General features: G+C 35.6%; 1 protein-coding gene across 2 annotated transcripts in view; it reads left to right on the plus strand.

Annotated features, from left to right (window-relative positions):
• Positions 1-27,060, plus strand: part of LOC124534503 (protein real-time) — a 72,541-nt gene that overhangs the window by 14,770 nt on the left and 30,711 nt on the right. For both annotated transcript variants that reach the window (XM_047110416.1, XM_047110418.1), the window contains exons 2-5: positions 11,292-11,441; positions 12,380-12,511; positions 20,967-21,096; positions 22,955-23,131. In XM_047110416.1, coding sequence (XP_046966372.1) covers positions 11,292-11,441; positions 12,380-12,511; positions 20,967-21,096; positions 22,955-23,131 — 589 coding nt within the window. The remainder of the gene's footprint in view (positions 1-11,291; positions 11,442-12,379; positions 12,512-20,966; positions 21,097-22,954; positions 23,132-27,060) is intronic.

A 27,060-nucleotide genomic window follows, 5' to 3' on the forward strand; every position in this document is an offset into this window, starting at 1 on the left:
TATATCCGGTACACAAATATATACATATAGTATATGGTGGGTATTATTGTCTTGTCATCAGTACTTAATACGTGTGCAAAATTATAAATTGCTTGGACACCTTTGAGTGAATGACATTTAAATTAAAGGATTCCGTTACGTACATACTAATCAAGCTAATAAAAGCGAGTTATTAAAAATATACGAAATGAATGATACTGTATTAACGCTGAAATATTACCGGGGATCAAATGATTAAAGAGTCTATAGTCTAGTCCAATTGAAGAAAGAAACTATAATATATATAACTTGTTAACTAGTATATCCACAATCATATTTCACGTAACTAATTATATGATTTAATTTTAGTTTCAAAATTCCGATAGCAGTTTTTTCAACGTTGATCATTTTTTTTTGGCAAATTCATAATCAATATCATAGAGTATCAAGCTCTCGACCTGTCACCTTGTCTTTAATGTCAAATGTTGTTTATTTGCAGACAATAGGGTCCAAAAATGTGAAACTCGTTTAATATATCTTGTTTCACACTATGCATACCCCGTAATTGATTATCTGGACAACTCAATAAGAAAGAGACATTTTGCATCCATGCTGCTATGCGTGATGGACAAGTGGTTAGAACGCGTGCATCTTATCCTATGATTGCAGGTTCAAACCCAGGCAACCACCGCTGATTCATGTGCTTAATTTGTCTTTATAATTCATCTCGTGCTCAATGGTGAAGGAAAACATCGTGAGGAAACCTGCATGTGACAAATTTCAGAGAAATTCTGCCACATGTGTATTCCAACAACCCGCATTGGAACAGCATGTTCCAAACCTTGTCCTCAAAGGGAGAGGAGGCCTTTAGCCCAGCAGTGGGAATTTACAGGTTGTTGTTGTTGTTATTGTTGTTGCTGCCTCATGCAACATATGCAATTGTATACATTAGATACAAACAATGTAAATTTGCATTTCCAAATGTATATTATAGACTACACAGAATTATTAGCGAGAAACTTTATACGATCGATTTGTGTTTCCTTTTGATGTTGACTGTACGAATCTTATCAATAATTCCGCGTGACATACAAACCGAAATTACTCTGCTACGATAAGAGGTCAGACGGCGAATTGTTTTATCTCTGCAACAATGTAAACACTTGATAAAATTAGATTGACAAATGTTCCTATTTTATTTGACCAAAGACCTTAATACAATTTGAGCTAGAATTCAAGTACTAAATTGTGCAAATCCATATTCCTGTTTGCTGTATTTTGAGTAGTATGAGAATGCCGGAAGTCACCAATACGCTAGCGCTACAATCGAAATTACTTATTTTTTAATAAAACTAACTAAACAAATATATTCAAAATTTGTATTTTTTTACTGACGTTCTCCTTAGTCGCACGCACACTAAGACTCCTTGTAACTACATAGTCGACTCACACACACAAGCACACCGATCGTAAAGTAATGTGGAGGGGCGCGTCTTCGTGAGCGAGTAGATCCTTACACGCGTAATGTACCACATGACATCCCACTTCACCCAGGCCCGGCCATTGACGTTCTGTCCGAGAATCCTTACTACTAAGCGCTTTACAATGTAAGCCGATTAATAGTATTTGATACCTGCTATCATGGTGTTCGTAATCATAGATTTAACTTTGTATGCTTCTTTCTAGACAAGATATGTATCTTTATATCTAATAGGCTCTTAATTGTTTTGGTTCAAGTACAGCTTGCACGTTTCAAGTCTTGAATGTTCTATATAGAAGAAATATGTTCATCATTACTTCGCATTATTTTACAGAAAATATAAAAAGTTTTGTGTCGAATATTATGGTATATGTCGAGCTGGAAATAAATTTTAAATTTTGCGATCCTATCATTTAAAAGAAAATACAACAAACAACAAATTGGACGAATCAAATATACAGAAATGTCTTATCTAGTCGAATGTATATTAAAACTATATTATTGTTTTATTTGTAACGAAGATTCATTTCCGCTGTAGAAATAGAAAGTAATGTTTATTTATCGCCGATGGCGACGTGGCCGTGGATGCTGATAATAATTGCGGTTAATTCGTGACAATTTTCATTATAAACTTAGCTCTGATTATAACGTCTGACCAATTTCCGACCTCCATGGTCGAGTCGTGTGTACACCGATTTCATGGGTACGCCATTCCGAGGTCCCGGGTTCGATTCCCGGCCGAGTCGATGTATATTACCATTAGTTTTCTTAGGCCTGGGTGTTTGTGGTACCGTCGTTATTTCAGATTTTCCATGACACAAGTGCTCTAGCTATTTACATTGGGATCAGAGTAATGTATGTGATGTTGTCTCATATTCAATTTAATTTAAATCTCAGCAACGACGCCCTCAATCTCACAATTGACGAGAAGGCAGTTGTTGCCATTTCTTATTTTTGGAGAGTTCTTATGGAAAAGGAGATTATTTTTATTAAGTTTTTTGCTGTTTCTTCTCTGGTTCTCTATGTAGAAATTAATTTTCGAAACGGCGGTAGGTTTACATTTGATTCAATACTGTAACCTGACGAAATATCTTTTATAATCCTCTTGAATAAATATTTTAAATTGATTATCTCGAGATGTGCATCCTTTTTAATTAACGATTAGATTCTAGTAGTCTAATAGTTCAGTAACTGGACTAACAAGATAATGTCGTCTTATTTGTCATGTGGCAAAGGTTGGAAAAACTAATAAAAAATTAGATACGAAATATATGGTAGAAATCCTCTAGATTTTTTTGTTTAACAGGAGCTTGGAAAAAGTATCCTCTGTAACCAATAATTAAAGTTCAAAATATATTATTATTTAATATTAATAACTTACGGTTTATGTGCTGCGGTTTGATTGCAATGTACGTGTTGCATCATTCGGATTTCAAACTAAATAACTAACAATTCGTAGCTGAATAACTAGGTTAACGATTCTATTGCTAATCTTAAGCAATAAACAGTGGAAAGGTTTTCCAAGAAGCTACATGATATCCTTAATGATTACCCGGCATTTAAAAGTAACCGACGTGGAAATAAAATGGTTCTAAATGTAGAATTGCGTCAAGAGAGTTACATGGATGGCTATTATGATTGATAGGTCAACAGATTGATTAAAGGTCGTCGACAAATGTTAAAGCCGCAGGTTCAATGGTGACTCATTCAGTTATCGTATTCTCTCACAGTAAAAGTTTATGCTTAGTAAGGGCGAATAAAGTAAAGTAAAATAACAGTCTGTAAATTTCCCACTGCTGAGATAAGGCCTCCTCTTCCATTAAGGAGAGGGTTTGGAACATATTCCACTACGCTGTTCCAATGCGGGTTGGTGGAATTCACATGTGGTAGAATTGTGATGAAATTAGACACATGCAGGTTTCCTCAAGATGTTTTCCTTCACCACCGAGTAAGAGATGAATTATAAACACAAATTAAGCACACACACATATATATATATATATAAGTATAGTGGTGCTTGCCTGGGTCATCGGTTAAGATGCACGGGTTCTAACCACTGGGCCATCTCAGCTCTCAGAGCGAATATTAATATATATTTGTGAAGAATAAAGACCTTTTGGATTTAGACTTTTTTATGATCTAAAACTAGCCTAGGATAGGACATGACTCCGGACTGCCATTGTGAATTTCGTTCTAGAAAATTCCATGACTTTTTATGGGATCAATGTTTTAAGGCTTCAGGATCTGCAGCCTAATAGTAGCCGTTAAAGCAGTAAGGTGATTGATAAATCCAATTAGTAGTACAATTTTTTATTAATATATTTTTAGAAGTTACATACATAATGTTATTCAATTTCCTCGCTATGTGTGTTAAAAAGTTACTATTGAGTTTCCTATTGATTATCATCTATAGATTTATATATTCCGAAGAGATTATTTCTCAACATCTAAGTGAATCTTAACCGATACAATAACTAAATGTTCTTGAGCAAGTTATCTAAAGTAAAATTAAATATTTGATGAGCAAAATGAAGTTATTTCAACTTCCAAGTTAAAGGATTTAAATCAAAGTGATGTTAATAATGTATTTCTGATAAACAAACCACCTATTTCTTTGAAGACAGCGTCTTTCAATCCCACGGCGTTCTTCCTTGTAATACAATAAAACTTTGAAGCACAGCTTTGTAACTGTCGTGTTAGTTGTCTATCTTATCACATGTGACTCTCACGTGATGCCGTTACAGTTATAGTGGAATGGTTTTTTTACGAGATTTTTCCACATTCGGCTAAGCATAACAATAATACCGGGAACAAGCATCAATACACTTACGTTACTTAGTTTGCTACAGGCTAGAAAGTATTAGTAATTTTTTTTGGGATATAATGTATATACGTCTGAGCTACGAGATATCAGGAAATATGCAAAATGTTAAATTGTATAATTTTTATAAAGTTATTTTGAGATGTTTGTAAGAGAGAATGAGAGAGATGAAGACAGCAAAATTACCAAAATTGAAGGCCGATAAGCTAGTCGACCGTCAGGGCGGCTCAGTAGTAAGTAAAATTCATCTTTTGATGGCTTCTGAAGAGAAAGGGTATCGTACTTATCTAGTGCGCTCTAATCATCCTGGGAACCGGCGAGTCCTACGTGATAGGGAAACGCATATCCCGTTTTTCTTGCATGAATAAAATGGGGAGATTTCTTTAATAAAATGCATGTCATCAACTATAACCCATGATGTATTTAACAAGATTATAGCATTAGATTATAGTATTTAAAAATAATTATTCAATAATAATACTAAAATTAATAAAACTGTACTAATATTTTAAATGTGAAAATATCTGTCTGTCCGTCTGTCTTTCTTTCACAAACTTATGATTCAAATTTGATGAAATGTTGGTGTGAAACCAACTCGAACTCCAAGAAAGGACATAGGCTACTTTTTTTCTAACACACCCTAAAACGCGGACGAAAACGAGGGCGATGACTAGTAATCGATATAAGCTGATAAACTAAGTGTTATTATTTTATACTTGAGTGTACTTGAGCTTGAGCATGGATGTGGATGGATATAGAGGTAGAGAACGACCAAGGAAACGATGGATGGATTGTGTGAAAGAGGATATGGTTAGAAAGAATGCTACTTGTGAGATGACGTCTGACTGAGAAGTATGGAAGGAGAAGACATGCTGCGCCGACCCCAAATAAAATTGGGATAAGGGCAGGAGGATGATGACTTGAGTGTACTTACAAGATATAAGCATAAGGGAGATATTACATATTAGTCCTCGTTCTCGTTTTCATTAGAACTAGTATGATAGTAATTATTATTCCTAATTGTAAGTAGATGTTATTATGCCTTATTTTTATTTTCTATGAATTTGCATTTGACAAATTTAATGGGTCAAGGCTCGATTTGAATTGCTCTTAAAATGCTCAAGGTTTACATCAAGCGTTATCTTTTGTAAGATAAAAGTGAAGGCATATTTCGTTGATTTAATTTAAAATGAAATGATAAACTTCCGCCTCTTAAGCGACGGAACCTTATCTTTAAATTATATTTATTTTCATTTCCTCACCAGAAATTTGTTCTATATGTGTACGAACGACTTTGAAGGCTTTACTGGTAATTCGGACACGGACGAACTATGAAATGAAAAAATGAAATGATAAAATGACTGTCATGTATAAAATATACATGAAATCTGCAAATAACATTTTTTATATGCGATAGGTTTTCGGACGAGCATTTGGGCCACCTGATGGTAAGTGGTCACCACCGCCCATAGACATCGGCGCTGTAGAATATTTGTATTCCTTATATTGTCAATGCATCACTTACTTTAAGAACTAACATGGTATGTCTCTTATGCCTTTAGTTACATTGCCTCGCTCACCCTTCAAATCGAAAGACAAAAGTACTAAGTACTCTTGTTTGGCGGTAGAATATCTGATGAGTTGGTGGTATCTACCCAGACGGGCTTGCACAGAGCTCTAAGTAAAAATATTGAAACTCGTGCGATAACGATCAACAATTTAATTTGTTCGTCAACATCGCACGAGAGATAGACGAGGGCAGTGCAAATACTTGCATTGTCAATATCGACTCAGTGCAGCGGTTAGCAGCGTTGAAGGATTTCGAGATTCAATGTTAGGCATCTATGCATTAACACATATGCTTGAAGGTCATTCTATTCGTTATTAGTAGTATTATAGAATGAGTTTACAATCTATATGATAAATAAACAAATTGAGATTGAAATATACAACGTATATTATTTATGGATTTTTCTAAATAAATATTTATTAAGACACTGCCGTGTCCTGTTATAATAGGTTTAATCTTTCTTAAAGAATGTTTATCGCCTAGGTTTTGAAACTTTGGGTACTTAACTTAATTTCATTAAAGCATTCAAAATGAAGGGACATTTCAGTTATCTTTCTAATTAAATAATATAATGCCATTTTCATATTCCCCGTATGTATCCTATATATAATATACCAAACAAACATCAGCTGCTACAAATGTTCCAGATTAAGTGTAGCGCGGCCCAAATTAAAGTACCTAATTAAGATTTCATCTCACGTAAACTTCGAACTACTTCCGTCCGATCACTTTCTATTCTACATTTGTGTGATACATGCGGCTATTATGACATACATGGTACATGACTTTAATATTGAATTGTTTTATTGATTTGCAATTGTCTATGCATATTCGTCTTGTCAAATCTTAAAAATAGTGACTTAGCGTCAATAGCGCAAGCTTAGCGATGTTAAAAGTAGCATGATCGATGCTCACTCTTTTCTCTATAATCGTCCCCACTCCTAATACAAGTGATGAGCCAAAAGGACCTCCCTTTTAAATATTATTATTAATAATTCCTTAATTAATTTCAAGCATTTCTACTATTCTTTTGAAAAAAAAAATAATAAAATCATACGTGATCAGTAAACATATGTGATCGTTGTTGTTTTGGTGAAGTCTATTATACTTTAGTATGTAAGTAAAAGCCTGAACATCTCACACCAATGCGGGTAGCTATGAGGTTCTTGACAGTTCGATTAATATTCTATGATTTCACTCTAGTGTTTTAATTTCGACTGATATTATTAGTAATTGTATAAACTTATAGATTAACATTTAAATAGGCAAGTTGGATAGATATTGGATATGATTGTTGTGTAATATACAATGGAGGCGTTATTGTGCCTATATGTAATAGTGTTCAATAAAAACAACAAACTTATATTAAATAAATATAAAATTAAAATATTCCCGCTGTATTAATATAAAAGTAATTTTGCAGGTTTTTATTATATGAATTAGTGTACAAATGATCCTTTAAACTTAAATAAGAAGCTTGATACTTAATAAAACACTGTTTTTTTTTCGTATAACACTTTTTATGAAGGTTTAAAAGTATTATAATAAAACAATTAAATCTTTCATGGCGGCAAACGCACGTAAATAATAATAATAAAATATGCAGAATGTATAAAATAACAACAACAGCCTGTGAACTTCCCTCTGCTGGGCTAATGCCTCCTACCCTTGAGGAGAAAGATCGGAACATATTCCACCATACTGTTCCAATGCGGGTTGGTGGAATACAGATGTGGCAGAATTTCTATGAAATCAGACATGCAGCTTTCCTCATGATGTTTTCCTTCACCGCCGCGCACGAGATGAATTATAATTACAAATTAAGCAAATCAATATTTAGGGGTGCTTGCCTGGGTTGAACCCGCAATCATTGGTTAAGATGCACGCGTTCTAACCACTGGGCCATCTCGGCTCACTTTGGATTATAAAAAGAAGAATTTCATATCAGCATTTTTGAACCGATAATTTATTTGGGTCCAGCATATTGTTTCCTTTTTGGATTTTTATTAAGAAACCCATTATATAAACCTACGCTTTTGTTAAATCGTTTTCGCATTGCCGATTGTTGTGATATATTTATTAAACACAAAAATAGGGTCTATAAGTGTTTGATAAAAAAAACCGCGATTTATTGGTTATTTTATCAACCCAAGAGGATAATATAAAACATTTATTATTTTCTTTATTGGATCTGTTGATAAGAAACGCACCACGATAGCCATTAAAAAGAGTTTGTATTATCGTCCCAAATAATTGACCAATCAGAACTTGAAATATATACATCGTAAGGAATAAATTAAGTTGAGGTAATACAACTTGTGTGGTTTTTTTCCTCAATGCGAGCAACATCTTAGTCTTTTACTTATTATAAAAACGTAACCTGAGTCTTATAGTCCCTGAAGTTTTATGCGCCTTAAAATGTGTTTGAATATTAATTATTAATTCATCTGAATTGACCGTCAAAAACGCCGAAGTAAATAGCGGCCAACAGTTGGCCTCTAAGTACACGCACACTAATAAAGTAGAGTATCAAGTTTGGTGAGTGTAAAGTATAGCTATCACATACACCAGAATAATAAAGTGGGTCTGTTTGTTAGTTCTATTGTACTACTATTTACTTGGTGGTAGGGCTTTGTGCCCGTTTGGGTAGGTACCACTCACTCATCAGTTATTCTACCGCCAAATAACATTACTTACTCAGAATTGTTCCGGTTTGAAGGGTGAGTGAGCCAGTGTAACTACAGGCACAAGGGACATAACATCTTAGTTCACAAGGTTGGTGGCACATTGACGATGTAAGGATTGGTTAATATTTCTTACAATGTCATTGTCTATGGGTGATGGTGACCAATTTCCATCAGGTGGCCTATATGCTCGTCCGCCTACTTATACCATAAAAAAAATCGAAAGTGTTAGATTAATTCAGCTTAATTTTAAAACTCCAAACGAGGTGACTTACGGGTAATATAAATCTATTTATATTATAAATATATAAGATGCAATGGAAGTGTTAATATTGATTTCTGTAACACGTCTGCTTGTTCATAATACGGACGCGATCAGCGTCAATGTCAAGGACCACATGAACTAGATTGCCGAGATCACATTCGTTTGATCTTATGTAAGATACGTTTACTAACTGTTCGCTTCGTATAGATCGAATATGTTTATATATTCGTAAATAAATAAACAAGTACACTTTACTTATTAAATATAGAAGCATTACTATTATGTTTTCAGTTCAATCTAATTCGAAATTTGAAAAATGTACTTCTGTTCTTTTGACATTATATCTTACCTTTTTTTCACGTTCTAAAACCGAAGAAAAATTAAAACTATTACTTAACTCAAAGAGAAAGCCTTATCTAGCCTAAAGCCTTAAATAGAATTTCCAAAAATGTTAGCTAATTTTAATAAAGTTTTTTTTTAGTTTAATTAACTCTCAAAATCTAATTATAAGTTTTAAGTAGTAAGAAGTATGAAATATCATGTTCCCTAGCTAACTTAATATCACGCATGAAATTTTCTCTAGATTGTACCGGAATTCAAGCTAAGAAGCAATTTCCGTCAGCCTGACTTGAATTTGCTCGACTTTTATATTCATTAAATGTATGCAGAGTTTTTAAGTAATTGCTTGTTTAATAAGAAACCCGTGGAAAGGTTTATCTATCTAAATAAAAATATATTAAATAACTAGCGATCTTTGAAAACATATGTAAATATTTAACACCAATGTCTACAGGGTGATCCCTTTGGCCCTTTTTGTAAAAATTTTCTATAGAACAGTGCTTAAACAATACAAATCAAAATAAACTTTATTCAAGTAGGCTTTTATAAGCACTTTTGAATCGTCATTTTACAATTAAGTGAAGCTACCGCCGGTTTGGAAAGTAGATTCTACCGAGAAGAACCGGCAAGAAACTCAGTAGTTACTCTTATTTAACATCAACAATTATACATTCACATGTTTTCATATATCTCTATCCATTTCAGCAGCCCAGTGAGAGTCAGCCAACTTGATTATTCTTGACCCAGTCTATCAATAAGCAGTAAATAAGCAGACAAATATGTATAAATAATACTGTTAAGGAACTAAATAATGTCGCTCTAGCATAATCAATACTTGTTAATTCAACAGTGACCTTGAAATCGATCTACAACAATTACGTACGTGAGAATATAACAGTGAAATGTTATGTAAAAGCATTCGACCTTGGACGTCGAGACGAGACATTTCTTTTGTAAAACATTCGCCGAATTATCGTAACATCAAAGAAACGGAATGTCTGACACGCTGATGCGATTTAACGCTAGGATTGCCCAATCTCGATTTCATATCCGTGGCTCCGAGGTCGCTTACTAAACGCCTCGCGATCAGTGCTGAAGGTTGATGGGGGAGAGTGGTTCCTATCTATTTGAGTCTTTAAACATTGTCTCGTTATTTCCAAGACATTCCGAAAAAAACATTTAGCATTCTAAAAAACGTTAGATCTTTCGCATCAGTAATTTTTGCCTTTGGATGTAAGAGTCTTGTATTTCCGACTATTGTTAATAGTTGGTATAGGTTGTACTACTTAAATATTATATTATATTTTATATTAAAATCACACTATTCATTGTTTTCGTTTCAAATGTCACCTCATCTATCGAATTCTGATTTGTGATTCCTTGCAGGCCTTTGAAGAGTTTTAACTGTCTATTTGATTCGGCCTATCCATACATAAATCTTACTTGTAAATAGCATTTTTGAAAATATCGTCAGGAAACCTTCTCGGGCCGGATCAAATTTGGCACGTCTGATTTTGAACGCAAGAGGGCATAGCCCATCAATGTGACGTCCTACTTTACTTATTTTATAGCCCAAACAAATCAGTGAAAGTTTTTTTATTTCCGGTTCACCACGCTTGTTTCTAGCTGCGAAATTGATGTAATAAATTCTATTCATTTAAATATTTCGTTTTCGTGAATTTCGCTACCAAGTTCTTAGAAGTTTTCACTATCAATTTTTTAACTTTCCAATACCTACAATATTTTGCAACAAGTAGAAACTTAGTTAAGGCATAAATTTGGAGCTAAATCTTGAAATTTGCGGTAGAATTTGTGCGATACAGATGGCAGTAAAAAAAGTTTTGGCGTTCGATGCTTGTTTTACGAGCGGCGATTTATGGGAAGTTGATGTCCATTTAATGTATATGTCTAATGTTATGTTAACATATATGTTTAGAAAAGATACGAAATAGAGGAATAGTGTTTGAGACGAATTCTTATGATGTTTGGAATGTGTTACATAATTCTAAACTAATTTCTGTATTATTAGAAGACCATTTTTTTGTCTGTTTATGAAGATTAAGTTATATTCGTGTCCAAAAGTATAGCGTATAAGTTATTTAATCCACACTTTTATGATCTTGTGTTTTGACGTTTTATTTTTTTGTTAACAGGCATATGAAATGCGGTTCCCGAGCTGTCCTCAGATACCGGTGGTAATCGAATGTGTGATCACCGAGGACAGCTGGTCCGCGGATGACTCCCAACGCCACACGACCAGGCGATGCCAGTTGAATGTTGATGCGCCATATTTGTTGAAGAAGGTGAGCCCATTGCATTATACTAAAAATATATGTATGAAATTGGTCGATACAGGACTGTATAGTACCAGATCATTTGTATTAATATATATTGTTAAGTTTTCCAAACTGTTATCTAAAGTAGTTGACGCTACGTCATAGTATACTTTTGGAAACAATGCAGGTAGTTGAATAAGGAAAAAGATAGAATAATTCTATTGTTATAATTATCTATAAAAACAAATCCCTTAAATGTTTTAAGATACAAGGAGAAGTTATAAAATCTCATCTATCTATCTATTTATCTGTCTAAGTCTATTTAAATATCGTTGTTATTTCAAACGCTCATCACGCCAAAACCCTGAATAATTTTGACATTATATTCAGCGAGTTCCAGAGCAGGTTTTGGCTTAACATAATCAGACATTAAACTTTAATGTTAAACGTAGCCACAGAAATTCGTCGTCGCGTCAGCTAGTTTTATTATACATATAATATGCATAAGCAATAAATGTAAATATTTATTTATCGAGTTTCATAAATAACTAGATTCTTATCTTAAATCTTAACTTTTTGCGTTTATCAAAAAATGATATTTTATATGTCATAGCATAGTTGTCAGGATTTTCATTTATATCAGATGGTGGTTTACTTGGTGGTAAGGATTTGTGCAAGCCGGTCTGATAGGTAATAGCCACTCATGAGGTATTACGAAAAAACATTAATATTGTTGTGTATTGATTTAAAGGGTGAATGAGCCAGTGTCACTATTAACACAAGGTTCGGGTCAAGGGTCAAGGGGTCAACAACTTAGCTCCAAAAGTCGGTGACGTTAACGATGTTAAGAATGGTCTATAAGTGACCACATACCATGAGGTGGCCCGTTTGTCAATCCGCTTATATATAATATAAAGAAAGAAGCAAATATGTATAAAGATATTCAGTTACATATATTTTTTCAGATGATCGGTGTCGATTATATCTATTTCATTCAGAAGAATCACCTGGACCTCAAGAATAGAGTGCTGGAAATCGAAGCTACGAACGAAACCTTCGCCTCCAGAGTGTCCGTTATAGAGAAATGTAAATATTACGTAAGTATGCGTAGATTCCGTTTATAAACCTTTAAAAACAGTACCATTTAAAACAATGAATTATTGTACACTTAAATAATTCTTTCTAAAAACTAACTCTTTGGAATCACGATATTTTTAAAATAGCTGGTGAAAACTGGATGACAATCGCCAAAGATAGAGGAAAATGGAAAAGTCTGTAGGAGGCCTTCACCCTCTGTATTCTAAATAATTCACGATTTTCATCATTAGTATATTTATCTTTCATCATATATTTATCTTGCACGATGTGCGTAAATGCGTCGCGTTGTGGAGTGAGCTTAGCCCAGCTTTGGGACATTTAAAAGCTGTTATTTTACCAATTTTATTAATCAATATAAAATTAAAGTATTCTTTATTCAAGTAGTATATAACAGGATTAAATGAAAGGTTCCAGTTAAAGTTTTCTAGCTACTAGCAAGAAAATCTAACTAAAAAAATCTGCTAGAACTAGTAAGAAAATCAGGAGTACCTTTTTCTCCAATGAAGTTACCTGTATAGGTTGATGTAATACAATTGAAAATTAATTATTTATCCTGCGTGAAATGAGACGAATACTAATACGCTTTTCTAACACGATAAAGTATTTTATCGAGTAACTAGACCTTTTTATCAATGTGATCAATAATTTTTTTTTTATTTTCTTTTGTTAGGAACAATTCAATTTCGTTAAGTTTTCTGTATTTTCCTAGGCACTATAGTAATAAAGTTTATAGATTATTCATCTTAAAAAAGGTAGGAAGTTATCAACTCGAAAACTTCATTCATTCATTCATTCATTCATCGTTGAAGAACCGATTTGGAATAATCGTTTTTTGCTTGAGATTATTCTTTTGTGATCACCTTAATTTTACGAAAAAGTGCCACCCCTGGGTGAAATAAAGCGAGGATTAATGACATAATTTTATGTATATACTTGTCTCAAAGTATTATTTGAAGTTTATAACTAGATTACATGAAAATATATAGACAAGTTTTTCTTCTCTCGATGACTGTATCGCAAATAGACAGCGATGTTATCCTAAATAACCGTGAATTTGAATAATTTTCGAAGAAACAGATGGCGGAGATTAATTATTCGATTTGCTCTATACCTGGAAGGTCGTGACGCAAACCATCTATTTCTGAACGCTTTCCAATAACAATTCACTAGGAGTTATTTTGCATAGTGTACATAAACTAAATATCCGCCCCGGCGCACGGGTGCAATGCTATGCTTTCACAGTAGATACATCTAAAAGTATCAGTTTCTTAACTAGATTATCAGTGTATTGTATACAAAAACCTTCCTCTCGAATCACTATCTATTAACAAAAAACTCATCAAATACCGTTGCGTAATTTTTCAGAGACATAGACAACTGTGAGCGGACTTTATTTTATACTATATAGTGATTATGTTGATATAAGGAAAAGGCGTTTACTTTATACTAATATTAATTAAATTAAAATTTAAGTCGATTATTGATTAGTTCCTAAAGGAATAATTTATATATTATCATCAGTTTATTGCAACTTACTGGATAAGCTACTCCCAGCGTGCGCTAACGAACTTGGCCCTCCGCCTCCCACACACAGGTCGGGCCGAGGGCATTCATGTGTTTTTAGTCAACTTAATGGTAAAACATTATTTTAAATTGTAAAATATCTCATAGATAATCAAAATCATGCAGTACGTGATATTCCTGTTGGATGTCTTATATGATCAATAAAATTGAATAATAATTTAATGAATTTGGTTCGACCTTTCGATCCCGCTTAATATTTAATTAGTAAATCTTACAAGATCTTGAATAATAATAATTAATCTATAGATTTTAAATCAGCCTTATTTACATTAAATAACATTGTAAATTAACGTAAAGTAAAGTAACAGCCTGTAAATTTCCCACTGCTGGGATAAGGCCTCCTCTTCCATTAAGGAGAGGGTTTGGAGCATATTCCTAATCAGAATATAAATTACTTTGAATTAAATTAAATATAAAAAAATACTTGCGAACGTCTGAAAAACTAAGATTAATTACGAATTTAACAGAAACCCTTATAGTGTCGATATCTAGGGCGCACTTTGAAACATTCGTTATAAATTTATGTCAATAAAGAACTCGATGTATATAGGATAGCTTGGCCTCTACAGCTAACTAGAGCAAACACTACATAATGATCACTTTGAACCTGTAATTGAACATTGTATTCAATTACTATTAATAGCATACTATACATTAAATTTTATATTTTAAAGAAAAATTGGTACAATTTTGAAATAGGGTACAATGGTCAATTTCTGGCCAGTTGTATGTAATTTGACTGTGTAATTTAAATTAAATAAATAATGAGATAACTTAAGGTAAGCTAAATACGTTAACTTGGTATCTTCATCAGAAATAAAGCTCGCTATCTAACGATATTTGAGAGGTGAGAAAATATTTCATAAATTGCCAATAGTGTATATTTATGTTGAAAATGAGTGATGTAGTTCACTGCTTTATGATGAGAGTGAGACTTTAGACGTACTAAAGATAAAGTAAAAGTCCCCGCCATTTAGAAATACGACACATTGTTGTGTTTCGGTAAAGGGTGACTGACCCAGTAAAAGTACTGGTACAAGGGTCAAATAATTTTATTTTCCAAGGTGTCCAGCGCTTTGTGATGTAAAAAGATTTAGGTGACCATTTCAAAGCAGACAATCAAGAGCCTCTTTTGCGATTGTCCATCGTCACACAATTGTAGTTTTATAATCACTAAAATAGTAATATTTCCCTGTTTTTCAACTTTAAAATCTCTCTTCTATGTATTTTGATGGATATCGCATATAAATACTATAATTTTTAGAGGATTAACGCACGTTCTATTCCAGTTTTATGTGCCGGGATCACGCGGCGCAGTGACAATAAAATGTTTTAGTATCGTAAATATTTGTACGAAGCGTTATCGATATCGTTTGTATCGAACGTGATTGTTATTTTGTTTATCTGATAGCATGGTGTGTTTGTGATCGATTGCTCTGGAAATGTGTCTCTTGGTCGCGATCCGGTTGGAAGAAAGTGTCGATACGGTTACGGTGTCATTGGAAACGCTCTGGCGCGATTAGAGTCGAGATTTTCAATAAGTTGACTCGATAACTTTATAAACCGTATACTGAATTATTGATTGAATATAAAATTAACTTTATGTAGGACATGGCTGGTAGTTGTAGCAAACTATTAAAACAAAATTATTGTACATTTAAATATATATTAAATGGAGAAAACGAATAAAGATACCATTATCAATATTTTTAATATTGGTAAAATTTTAATTTAAAATGTTTGTGCTTTCGTGATCAGACAGTTATGAAAGGAGTTTTAAATGAGATTTGGGTGGTGATTATCTATATAATCTATACGAACTACAAAGGGTAGGTAGGTTATGGTACCTAATTTTAATGAAATATATTTTAATTTTTATTTTATACAAAAGAGTTTCTTTTTGCGGTTTTTTCAAGGTTAGGGTATTTTCTTTTCCGAATCAGCGGTAGTGTTTAGTTTGACAATTAAAACGTTACCTTACGTAAAAATTAATGCTTTTAATTAAATAAAGGAATTTGATTTCATTTGACATGTGTATATGTGATAGCTGATAAATATACCTGCATAACATACGTATAAACGTGAATGTTTTCCAAGGAGTTTCTCTTAAACGTTTAATTAAACTTGTGACAATTCGCTTCACAATTCGAGGACGACTTGAGAGCGCGCTCGACCTTGCGGCCCAGCCGCGTACCGCTTCGACATCGCCACAGACTAATTACACGTTACAAGAAACCGATGTCATTATTATTACTTGCATATTTTAATAATAATTATCAGTTATGTATAGCACGACACAACTTAGATGTAGCATCGGCAAAAGTCGTAAAACCGATCACATCCGATTTGAGTACATTCTCCCAAATTATCAATATTTATGTCTCATGCGATATGTAATGGGATGTAAGGGGGCGCAAACTACACCTTAGTGCCCCAAGCCAACCTCACCTGCCCGTGGTGCATCCTGCCGACCAGCAAACGAGGCTCTGGCGACCGACTGATGGCGGTATAACCATCAACATAATAGGCGTAGCTAAATACCACAGGCCGGTGACGGGCAGCAGCGTCACCGGTGCGAGAAGCTACGCCCTGCGATCGCCAACCCGCCTGCCCAGCGTGGCGATTATGGGCACAACCTCCACATACAGCACACACGCAAGCCACGGCCCCCAGTTCCCGGCAGCCCCGCTATTCCTCGTCATGGTGGCGACGATGGTAACGGCGGGACGGGGGGTGCTAAGAATCACCGGGCTACGGGAGGCCACCACAACCGACTGACCCTTGCGACGTACAACGGACGCACGCTACGGCTTGACTCGCATCTAGCGCAACTTGAGGTAGAACTTGGGAAAATTAGGTGGCACATATTAGGGCTATGTGAAGTCCGTAGAGAGGGAGAGGACACCGTAACCCTCAAATCAGGCCACCTAATGTACTTCCGAGAGGGTGACCAACAATCCCAAGGTGGCGTTGGGTTTCTGGTAAATAAGTCCCTAGTTGACAACGTGGTGGAAATCTCCAGTGTGTCGAACAGGGTAGCGTACCTCATTATAAAGCTCAACGAGAGGTACAGCCTCAAGGTGGTGCAAGCGTACGCACCGACCTCGACACACCCGGACGATGAAGTGGAAGAATTATTCGATGACATATCGAGGGCCCTCCACTTCACCACGAAAACCCACTACAACGTTGTCATGGGGGACTTCAACGCTAAAGTGGGAGTACAGAACTGCAGCGAATCGGTAGTAGGACCCCATGGACTTGGAAGCAGGAATCATAGGGGGCAAATGCTTGTCAACTTCCTCGAACGGGAGGGGCTCTTCTTGATGAACTCCTTCTTCAAGAAGCAGCCGCAAAGGAAGTGGACGTGGCAAAGCCCCGACACTATGACGAAAAACGAGATCGACTTCATAATGACGGACAAGAGGCATATATTCAGAGACGTCTCAGTGATTAACAGGTTCAATACCGGTAGTGATCACCGACTCCTCCGAGGCTCTCTGAATATCAATTTTAAGGCCGAGCGCGCCCGTCTGATGAAGTCCACGCTCCGACCAAAGCTGCTCCAAACCATTGCGGGATCTGAAACATTCCAGTCAATCCTGGAGAACCGATTCGCTGCCGTGGAAACCACAACGGACGTAAACCAGAACCTCGAAAATGTAGTTCGAATTCTCAGGGAAGAAGGCACGAGATATTGTGGCATGCAGCGTAAGGGCAGGAAGTCGAACCTTTCGGAAGAGACTTTGGGGCTCATGAAGAAACGACGTGAAAACCCACCTGTCACTTCGTCAGAGAAACTGCAATTAAACCAAGAGATCAGCAGGCGCGTACGACACGACCTCCGGTGCTCCAATACTCTTGCAATAAAAAGAGCTATTGAGCAGAATCGGGGGTCTAAGGTGTTCGTACAATCTCTTGGAAGGAGCCACCTGACGAAGTTGACCACAGCAAGTGGAGAAGTCGTTTCTTCTAAGCCGGCAGTACTTTCGGAAGTAGAGGACTTCTACGGCCGGTTATACGCATCGCATGCATCTCGACCTGATCCCGAAAATGAGGATCCTAGAGCTACATTAACACGCCATTTCTCCGAAGACCTGCCTGAAGTCAGTATTGGCGAAATCGAGACTGCTCTTGGACAGCTTAAAAATGGAAAAGCCCCTGGAGAGGACGGCGTTACCACAGAGCTATTAAAAGCGGGAGGTAAACCGGTACTTAGGGAACTTCAGACGCTTTTTAACTCTGTCCTCTTCGAAGGGAGAACTCCGGAGGCGTGGAGTAGGAGTGTGGTCGTCCTGTTCTTCAAAAAGGGAGACAAAACCCTGCTGAAGAACTATCGTCCCATATCCCTACTGAGCCATGTCTATAAGCTGTTTTCAAGAGTGATCACGAACCGTCTTGCGCGAAGATTCGACGAATTCCAACCCCCGGAGCAGGCCGGGTTTCGGACCGGATACGGCACCATAGACCACATCCATACAGTGCGGCAGATTATACAGAAGTCCCATGAGTATAATCGACCCCTGTGTCTTGCATTCGTGGACTATGAGAAGGCCTTTGACTCGGTTGAAATCTGGGCTGTTCTGGAGTCCCTGCAGCGTTGCCAAGTTGATTGGCGATACATCCAAGTGATGAGATGTCTCTAAGAAGCTGCCACCATGTCCGTCCGAGTACAAAATCAGCAAACAAATCCCATACCATTGCATCGAGGAGTGAGACAAGGGGACGTTATTTCCCCCAAATTGTTCACTAATGCAATGGAGGATATGTTCAAGACGCTGAACTGGAAAGGACGTGGCATTAACATCAATGGCGAATACATCTCTCACTTGAGATTCGCAGACGACATCGTCATCGTGGCAGAAACGCTGCAGGACCTACAACAAATGCTGAACGAGCTGGCTGATTCTTCTATGCGTATCGGCCTACGGATGAACTTGGATAAAACCAAGGTCATGTTCAATGAACATGTTCTACCGGAACCGACTACGATACACGGTACCGTTCTCGAAGTTGTTCAAAAATATGTCTACCTCGGGCAGACTCTGCGATTAGGTAGAAACAACCTTGAGGACGAGGTGAATAGAAGAATTCAGCTGGGTTGGGCAGCGTTTGGGAAGTTACGTCGAATCCTAACATCGTCGATCCCACAGTGCCTTAAGACGAAAGTCTTCAATCAGTGCGTCCTACCCGTCATGACATACGGAGCCGAAACGTGGACACTCACGACAAGGCTGGTCCACCAACTTAAAGTCGCTCAGCGTGCTATGGAAAGGGCTATGCTCGGCGTTTCTTTGAGGGATCGCATCAGAAATGAGGTTATCCGTCAAAGAACCAAAGTCATCGACATAGCCCACCGGATTAGTAAGCTGAAGTGGCAGTGGGCTGGTCATATTTGTCGTAGAACCGACAACCGTTGGGGAAAACGTGTTCTAGAGTGGAGACCGCGTCTCGGCAAACGTAGTGTAGGACGTCCTCAGGCACGGTGGAGTGACGATATACGCAAGGCGGCAGGCAGGAGCTGGATGCGAGTAGCCGGAGAAAGACCACAGTGGCGTGCACTGGGAGAGGCCTATGTCCAACAGTGGACAAAAATAGGCTGTTGATGATGATGCGATATGATCGATATGATCTTTACACAAACGTAATAACTTGTAATAACATATGACCTAATATATATCAATTTGACACGTCGATTAACATGCACTTGCTTTCTCTGACGCGAGAATCTATAGCGACGAATAACGTCGAATGGCGCGATAGGAAGCTATTTCTATTGGTCGTGTAAATCGGCAGCAATCGGTTTTATTTTCATTTCATTGCATTTTCCGATGCTACATTTAATTTGTGTCGTACTATACGATATATAATGAACCCTGTTTCGATATATATATATATATAGGTTTCATATTGTAACTGCTACCGTGGCAGTTGCTTCGATCTACACGACTCACACGGTATTTATTAACCTAATCAATATCTTTCATATGTACGACTTTATTGAATATATGTCTGAAGGCCTTTATGACGATGTAGACTGATTTCTATCTTTCTTTTATAAATATAATTTATTTATACTTTATTGAATCAATACCTAAAACTAAATTATACATTTGGATCAAATAAAACTTGCATAAATGCAACAGGCGGCCTCATCGTTAAAATAGCGATCTCTTACATGCCTACCCTACCTACCCACCCTACCCTTTGGTCAGAGTACTGGTTGTAAAACAAATTTGGAAAGGGCATAATTTATTTTGATAAATCATATACTGCGATTAAAATATAATAAAACATAATACACACAACTATAAATACATAACTAAATAGGTCTATGTATAATATATGTAAACTTATTTAAATATAATACACACTTACAAAAATTTAATAAACTATAATAAAAAACAAAGACAAAGGAACAATGATAACAATCGCTAATCGATATTAAATCGTCAAAAGTCTTAAAACGATTCATATATTCAAATAGTTACCTATACTTTTTGTATTAAATAACAATCCGCGCCTTTTGGGTAAATCATTTTGATTTTGGATAATTTACTATTTTAGAACATAAGACTCGATTTAGTGAAAGTTACATAATTAAAAATAATGTAAATTATGAATGATCGGGTCATCATTAACCTCTTAATTTAACGATAAATTGCCATAAATATAAAAAAAAACCACTTATAAACAACAAATCAAAATTCCCGGTTCATACGTCATTAATTTTTAATTAAAGTGACAGCACTCATAACGTATCAACAAAAATATGCCATCTGTTTTTTGTTATGTTATCTTTATAACGCACAGTCACTTTACCGAACAATTATAGGACAAGTTAGTCATGATATGAATGATCTTAAACAGGTGCATCCGGAGAACCCTGATTGGACGTGCTTCGAACAGAGCGCATTACTTGACGTCAAGAATTTCTTCGGTCTCGAAAACACCGTCGAGAAGATAGCGATGAAGCAATACGCCGCGAACATTGCTAAGGGTAAGTTTGTCAAGTAACAAATCGCTCGAATATATAATAATATATTCATTATTAAAGTTATTAATTTCGGGATATTTACCATGTTTTTTATTTTTGTTCGGTGGAGCTCGATATTTCGACATTGTCTACGAATGTCTTGTTCACGAGACTGAAGTGTGCGGGTAGATGCTGATAATGTTAGAGGTGTCCGTATCGAACTACCTCCTTTCTTTTACGTTTGCTACGTAAACACCGGTCACCACTACTATTGTCACTTTCACCCCTACCATTGTCACTAGTCGAATTTATTTTATGTACACTCGACACTCGATCCCGTGTTTTGCAGACGAAACTCACCGTATCAATTCGCGAATTTTTTATTTTATTTTTATTTTGCGGGGGTTTGCATAATTTTATTATTGGATTCCATACTCTCGACAGTTGAAACCCATCCTCTCTATTGAAATTACTAAATTTAGTTATTTCAATGGCTTCTCGTACCAGTCGGGGTATGTAGTGGCGTTCTGTCGAGAGTATCTGAGTATTATGAAACTCGATCCAATGGTTCGACCCGGCTTCCAGGAGATGTTTCGCGGTGGCTGATTTCTTGGTATCGTTATACGATACCAAGAAATCAGCCATCACTGTCGAGAGTATGGAATCCAATAATAAAATTATGCAAACCCCCGCAAAATAAAAATAAAATAAAAAATTCGCGAATTGATACGGTGAGTTTCGTCTGCAAAACACGGGATCGAGTGTCGAGTGTACATAAAATAAATTCGACTAGTGACAATGGTAGGGGTGAAAGTGACAATAGTAGTGGTGACCGGTGTTTACGTAGCAAACGTAAAAGAAAGGAGGTAGTTCGATACGGACACCTCTAACATTATCAGCATCTACCCGCACACTTCAGTCTCGTGAACAAGACATTCGTAGACAATGTCGAAATATCGAGCTCCACCGAACAAAAATAAAAAACATGGTAAATATCCCGAAATTAATAACTTTAATAATAAAAATAACCATGTTAGTTTAAAATCCAATATATTCATTGTAACAATGTTATCCGTAAAACAGCACAGATTATACAAACTTATTTCGGAAATAACAGATGAAGTTTGTTTTGTTCCAACAGAACAAGGAACGATATATTTATTTCTAATTCAACATTCTTCCACACAGTTGAAGCCTTCAATTGAATTCGATGTCAAATGTTGTTTATTTGACTTTTATTTTTGTGTGGAACAGACTATATAGCATATAGTACACGATTACGATTATACGCAACAGGAAGTAGCGCAGACGTTTCTCAAATGAGGTCCCAGATTCTAGAGACCGTACGCCTTATATTCGGTGTCAAGTATCATGATCTTTCAAAGCTGCAAACTTAAATTGTAGTTACATGAATAAATTCATAATATATGTTTCGTACTGTTTCTTCATCGTCTTTCTACGCAATAGTGCCGTTCAATTTATGTCAGCAGATATTCAGATAAATATTAATTAGTATTGCAATCGGTAAATAATATTATTGTACGTCTTCATTACGTAAACATAATGTCTCCGTTACAAAGTCCGAGAAGGATGTATGTACATATGTTTTTGGACACACATACACTTTGGTAGTCATGTGTTAGGCAAGAAAGCAGCTTATGTCCTTCAAATTTGCTTCATACCAAATTACGATTCGTAAGTTTCAAATTCGGTTCAGTGGTTTGGTAGTGAAAGAGCGAAAGTCAGACAGACAGACAGGGTTTCTTTCACAATTATAATTTTAGTATAGATATATTGAAAGTACAGATAAATATGTATAGATATATTGAAAACACTAGCTTATGTAATTTGGCTCATTTATGATATGTGGTTTTACATACAGGGAAGGAATTGATCGAGGTGTTCATGAAAGAAGTGTACGAGACCGGCGTGAAAGAACTCCGACCATGGAACGCTTCAGAGCCTGTAAAGAACCGCGAACTCAGACGAGTCGTGTCTCGTGGTACGGAACCACTCTCGCCGCCGCCCGTCGCTGAAACGAAGAAGCTTTCAATACCAGGTCAGTGGATATTAAGTGTAAAACATACTAATGAGCAAGAAAAGTTACATTAAAAATCATGAGCGTCGCCCCAACCTAAAATAACCTCGTCAAAATTTATACATATCTGTCCCCTGTTTATTCAGCTCAAACAAAATATCTCTGCTATGACTTTACGAGGAGTTGGGTATCCTGCTCTTTTCCGATGATGCTGCACCAATCAAGGTTACCAAATTTATGTGATTGTGGTATCATTCAAGTCTGTTCAGACTAATTGTAATCGCTCATAGCATGAATATTCCGAATCAATCAGCTTTCGTAAATAAAATCAAACCAAATCGCTCAGAAATTATTGCGCCATAAATTGAATATAAATTTTAAACCACTATATTTTTATTTATATCTATAAATATTTACTAATAAATATTTCATAATTTTGGAATACATGTAAATATAGATTATCTGATTAAAAAAAATGACAGAAAATATAGTCAAAATACTCGTAAAATGTGGAAAAAATTAAACCGTAATTGTGCGATGTCGGGTCTGATGCTTGCGTACAGTACGTAACATCCAGTCAAGTGGTTATGAAATAACTGTTAATTGATTCAGTAACACGCAGATGGCTTAGTTAATATCCGTTTTGTTGTAAAATGTATTCAATCATGAGCCTAAAGTAATTTTAGGTAAATGATCTATGGATATCCATTATTTCCAAATAATATCGTAATGCTGTTAGCCAAGAACAACAAATATTTTTTACTGTAGCTGATTGTCTTGTATAGATATAGCTATATATATTTTGCCCTTGCTGTGATGGGAAATGTTGCTTGGACAAAAATTCAGGAAACTTAGACTTAGACCATTACATACTTGAATTTTTTTGTATGATACAAAAAAGAAGAAAGCATGTACATATGTGTTTCTATGGTTCCTGAAAAGTTGGTAGGGAAATTCGCAAATTGGTAGATAAGTGGTCACTTGCTCCTATAATCGTTGGCACCGCAAGAAATATTAACCTGTATTGTACATCGTCCAAGTGTTAAAAACCTTGGAAACACGATGCTATCCCTCCCGTGCCGTCCCTAGTTGGCTAGGTTACACTTTAAACCATAATACAACAATACTTAGTATTCCTTATAGGCGACAGAATTTATAACAATTCGGTCATACTCATCCAGTTGGTTTCGCACAAAAATACTGGCTTTGTCTAGGTAATATATTTTAATATCTTAATATTAAAACGCCACAAATTAATCGCGATTATAAAACTTATGATGATAATAAAAAAGGTAATTTGCAAAAACATAAAATGTCTATAAACCAAGATCTTTAAGAAGATATAGCAGACACGACGGCGTCTGTTTATGTCGTAAATTTAGCTTTTATACAAGTAATCTGGATAGGCTTAAACAGAAGCAGCGATCTAAATATGCCGATATTTAACTTTTAGTAAGGCCTATTTGTGTTTATCATAAATAAAGATTACGAATATGGCCATATAATAAATATGTAAAATGATAAGCGAGGGATTAACTAAATTTGAATAAGTACTGAATAATCATTGGTTAATGGCTTATCAGGGCCACCGACCAATGGCCATTCAGATGTAATTTGAATTAATGCATCTGACATTGATTAGCGCTTTAGAATCTGCAGGGTTTTAGTCTTTATAGAGGAATATTGTTTTAGTTTCACCAAACGTAGTCAAATGTATTTTTATTCGAGAGCTGTAATGAGCATCTTTGATTTATCACTTTACAAGATAATATTAAATGTAAAACTACCATAAACGGTATGAGCCGATGGATCGTGGAATTTAAGTGACAGAATCTCAGGGAAACCCAAATTTCCGACGATCCTGATTTATCTTATCACAGCAAAACGTTGAACGCAGGAAATACCAATAAAATCGGCGTCGCGGTTCTCGATAAACCGCGATTGTGAATCGTTTGCCACGAACGAATATTGAGGCTATTGTTGTCAATTCAGGAAAATACTTGTTTTTTTTTTTAACTGAAGTCTAAGGTAGACTACCAATATTTTTTATCCTCCTGTATTTCAGACATGGCAACACTTACATTCAACCATCTATTCATTCCGTTTCACTTTAATTCACGAGGCAGTAAGAACATAATTATGATGTTTGATGATTATGATGGTGAAAAATGAGTATCGTATTTACATAAACACAGCTAAGTTATAGGTGTTCAATGTTTTCTGAACATCGATTTACTAGTTTCTAGAATAAATAATGCGCGCGTGTGAACGGCGTTTTCTGTATAATTTTAACATTCGATTTAATTAATTGTTCAGTTTGGAAGATCTCACGTGATCATTGTATGCAAATATTCTCTCTAATAATTGGCAATGTTATTCACTACAAGTTTGGCTTTGAATAATTATATATATTTAACTTTGGATGCTGATATATGTATATACGTTTGAGATTAATACACTTCGGTAGCGTTCGACCGATCACGATTAAAGTGTCAACTTGTGTATATAGGATATTTGTTCAAGGATAGATTAAAGCTCGTCTTTGGACGTCACTGTGTAGGTATATGTATGTAGGTATCGCCCAGTACATGGCCCATTTCTATGAAATTAGACACATGCAGGTCTCCTCACGATGTTTTCCTTCACAGCCGAGCACGAGAAGAATTATAAACACAACCCGCAATCATCGGTTAAGATGCACGCGTTCTAACCAATGGACCATCTCGGTTATTTAGACAAATTTAACAAATATGCTCTTAATATATAAAACTATTTCCTTCGTTTAAAATATATATTCGTATGTTTGCGTTCCCACGGAGTATTTCTCGACCGCAGTGTGAGCACATGAATCACTCGAAAACTTAAGTCTTTTGCTAGATTACGGCCATTACGAAGTTTTCGTTGAGGATTTAGGTATTTGCATAAAACAAGCTCGTGATTTCTGCTACGTTTGCGTCGACGTCGAGTTAGTCAGTAAAATAGTTTTAGTGTTTGCTCTGTGGAAGAAATTAGATCTAATAGCTTGGCTCTAATCTCCATTTATTTTACTAAAGGTCGCATACAAAAGTTAACAAACAGAAGAAACAGTCTTTTTGTCTTTGTCTATTTATAGATACATATATATCTCTACGAGTAACACTAAAAAAACGTACATTTATGATAATATGGTAATATTTTACAATTATATATCCTTAAACTTACATTTAAATATAAGTACTGACTCAGTTATGCTGTAGACATATTTTGTTTATACATATTACGGTGTATATGCGGCGACCTATTCAGGTGTCCCATTTGCGCGTTCACTCGCAAAAATATATAAAACGCGATGTCTTGTGATGAATTTTAAACAAGAGAAATGTCGCTGTAAATTGATGTACTCAGAGTTATCAGTTCGGAGCTGTTGTTTTAGTTCGTTTGCGGTAAACAAGTTCGGTATTTTCACCGCCATTGTTATTATTGACGAGCTCTTGTCTACTATTATAAACGATCTTATGTATTGGCATGAACAAACAAACTTACCTTATTATTATTATTATTCATATCGTTATATAATAAAGAATGACTTACTGGACGTTTTGCGTGACCGTTTACCTTTTGGGGTCAGTCAGTTCGATCAATGTCGCGGTCGAAAATAGAATATTCGTTTAAGTGGTGATGTTATCCAAAGTCATCGATAGTCGATTCAGCTATAACGACTTTATGTTTAAGGTCGAAAGTGTTGTGATAAAATTAATTCATACTCATATATGCAATAATAATATAGTCTTCATTAATAATTACACCAGCGATGGATGAATGATATGTTAAACTAAGATTACGGCTTCAAATCTAGATTATCATCCAATTTTTGAATTAAAAGGACCTGTAGGTATATTTTTTTTTGTACCATAAACATTAAATTATGCATATTTATAAGTAAGATTTTTTTTAATATGTTTCTTGTTTGA

Source organism: Vanessa cardui, chromosome 12 (assembly GCF_905220365.1).
Source record: "Vanessa cardui chromosome 12, ilVanCard2.1, whole genome shotgun sequence".
Classification (NCBI taxonomy): Eukaryota; Metazoa; Arthropoda; class Insecta; order Lepidoptera; family Nymphalidae; genus Vanessa; species Vanessa cardui.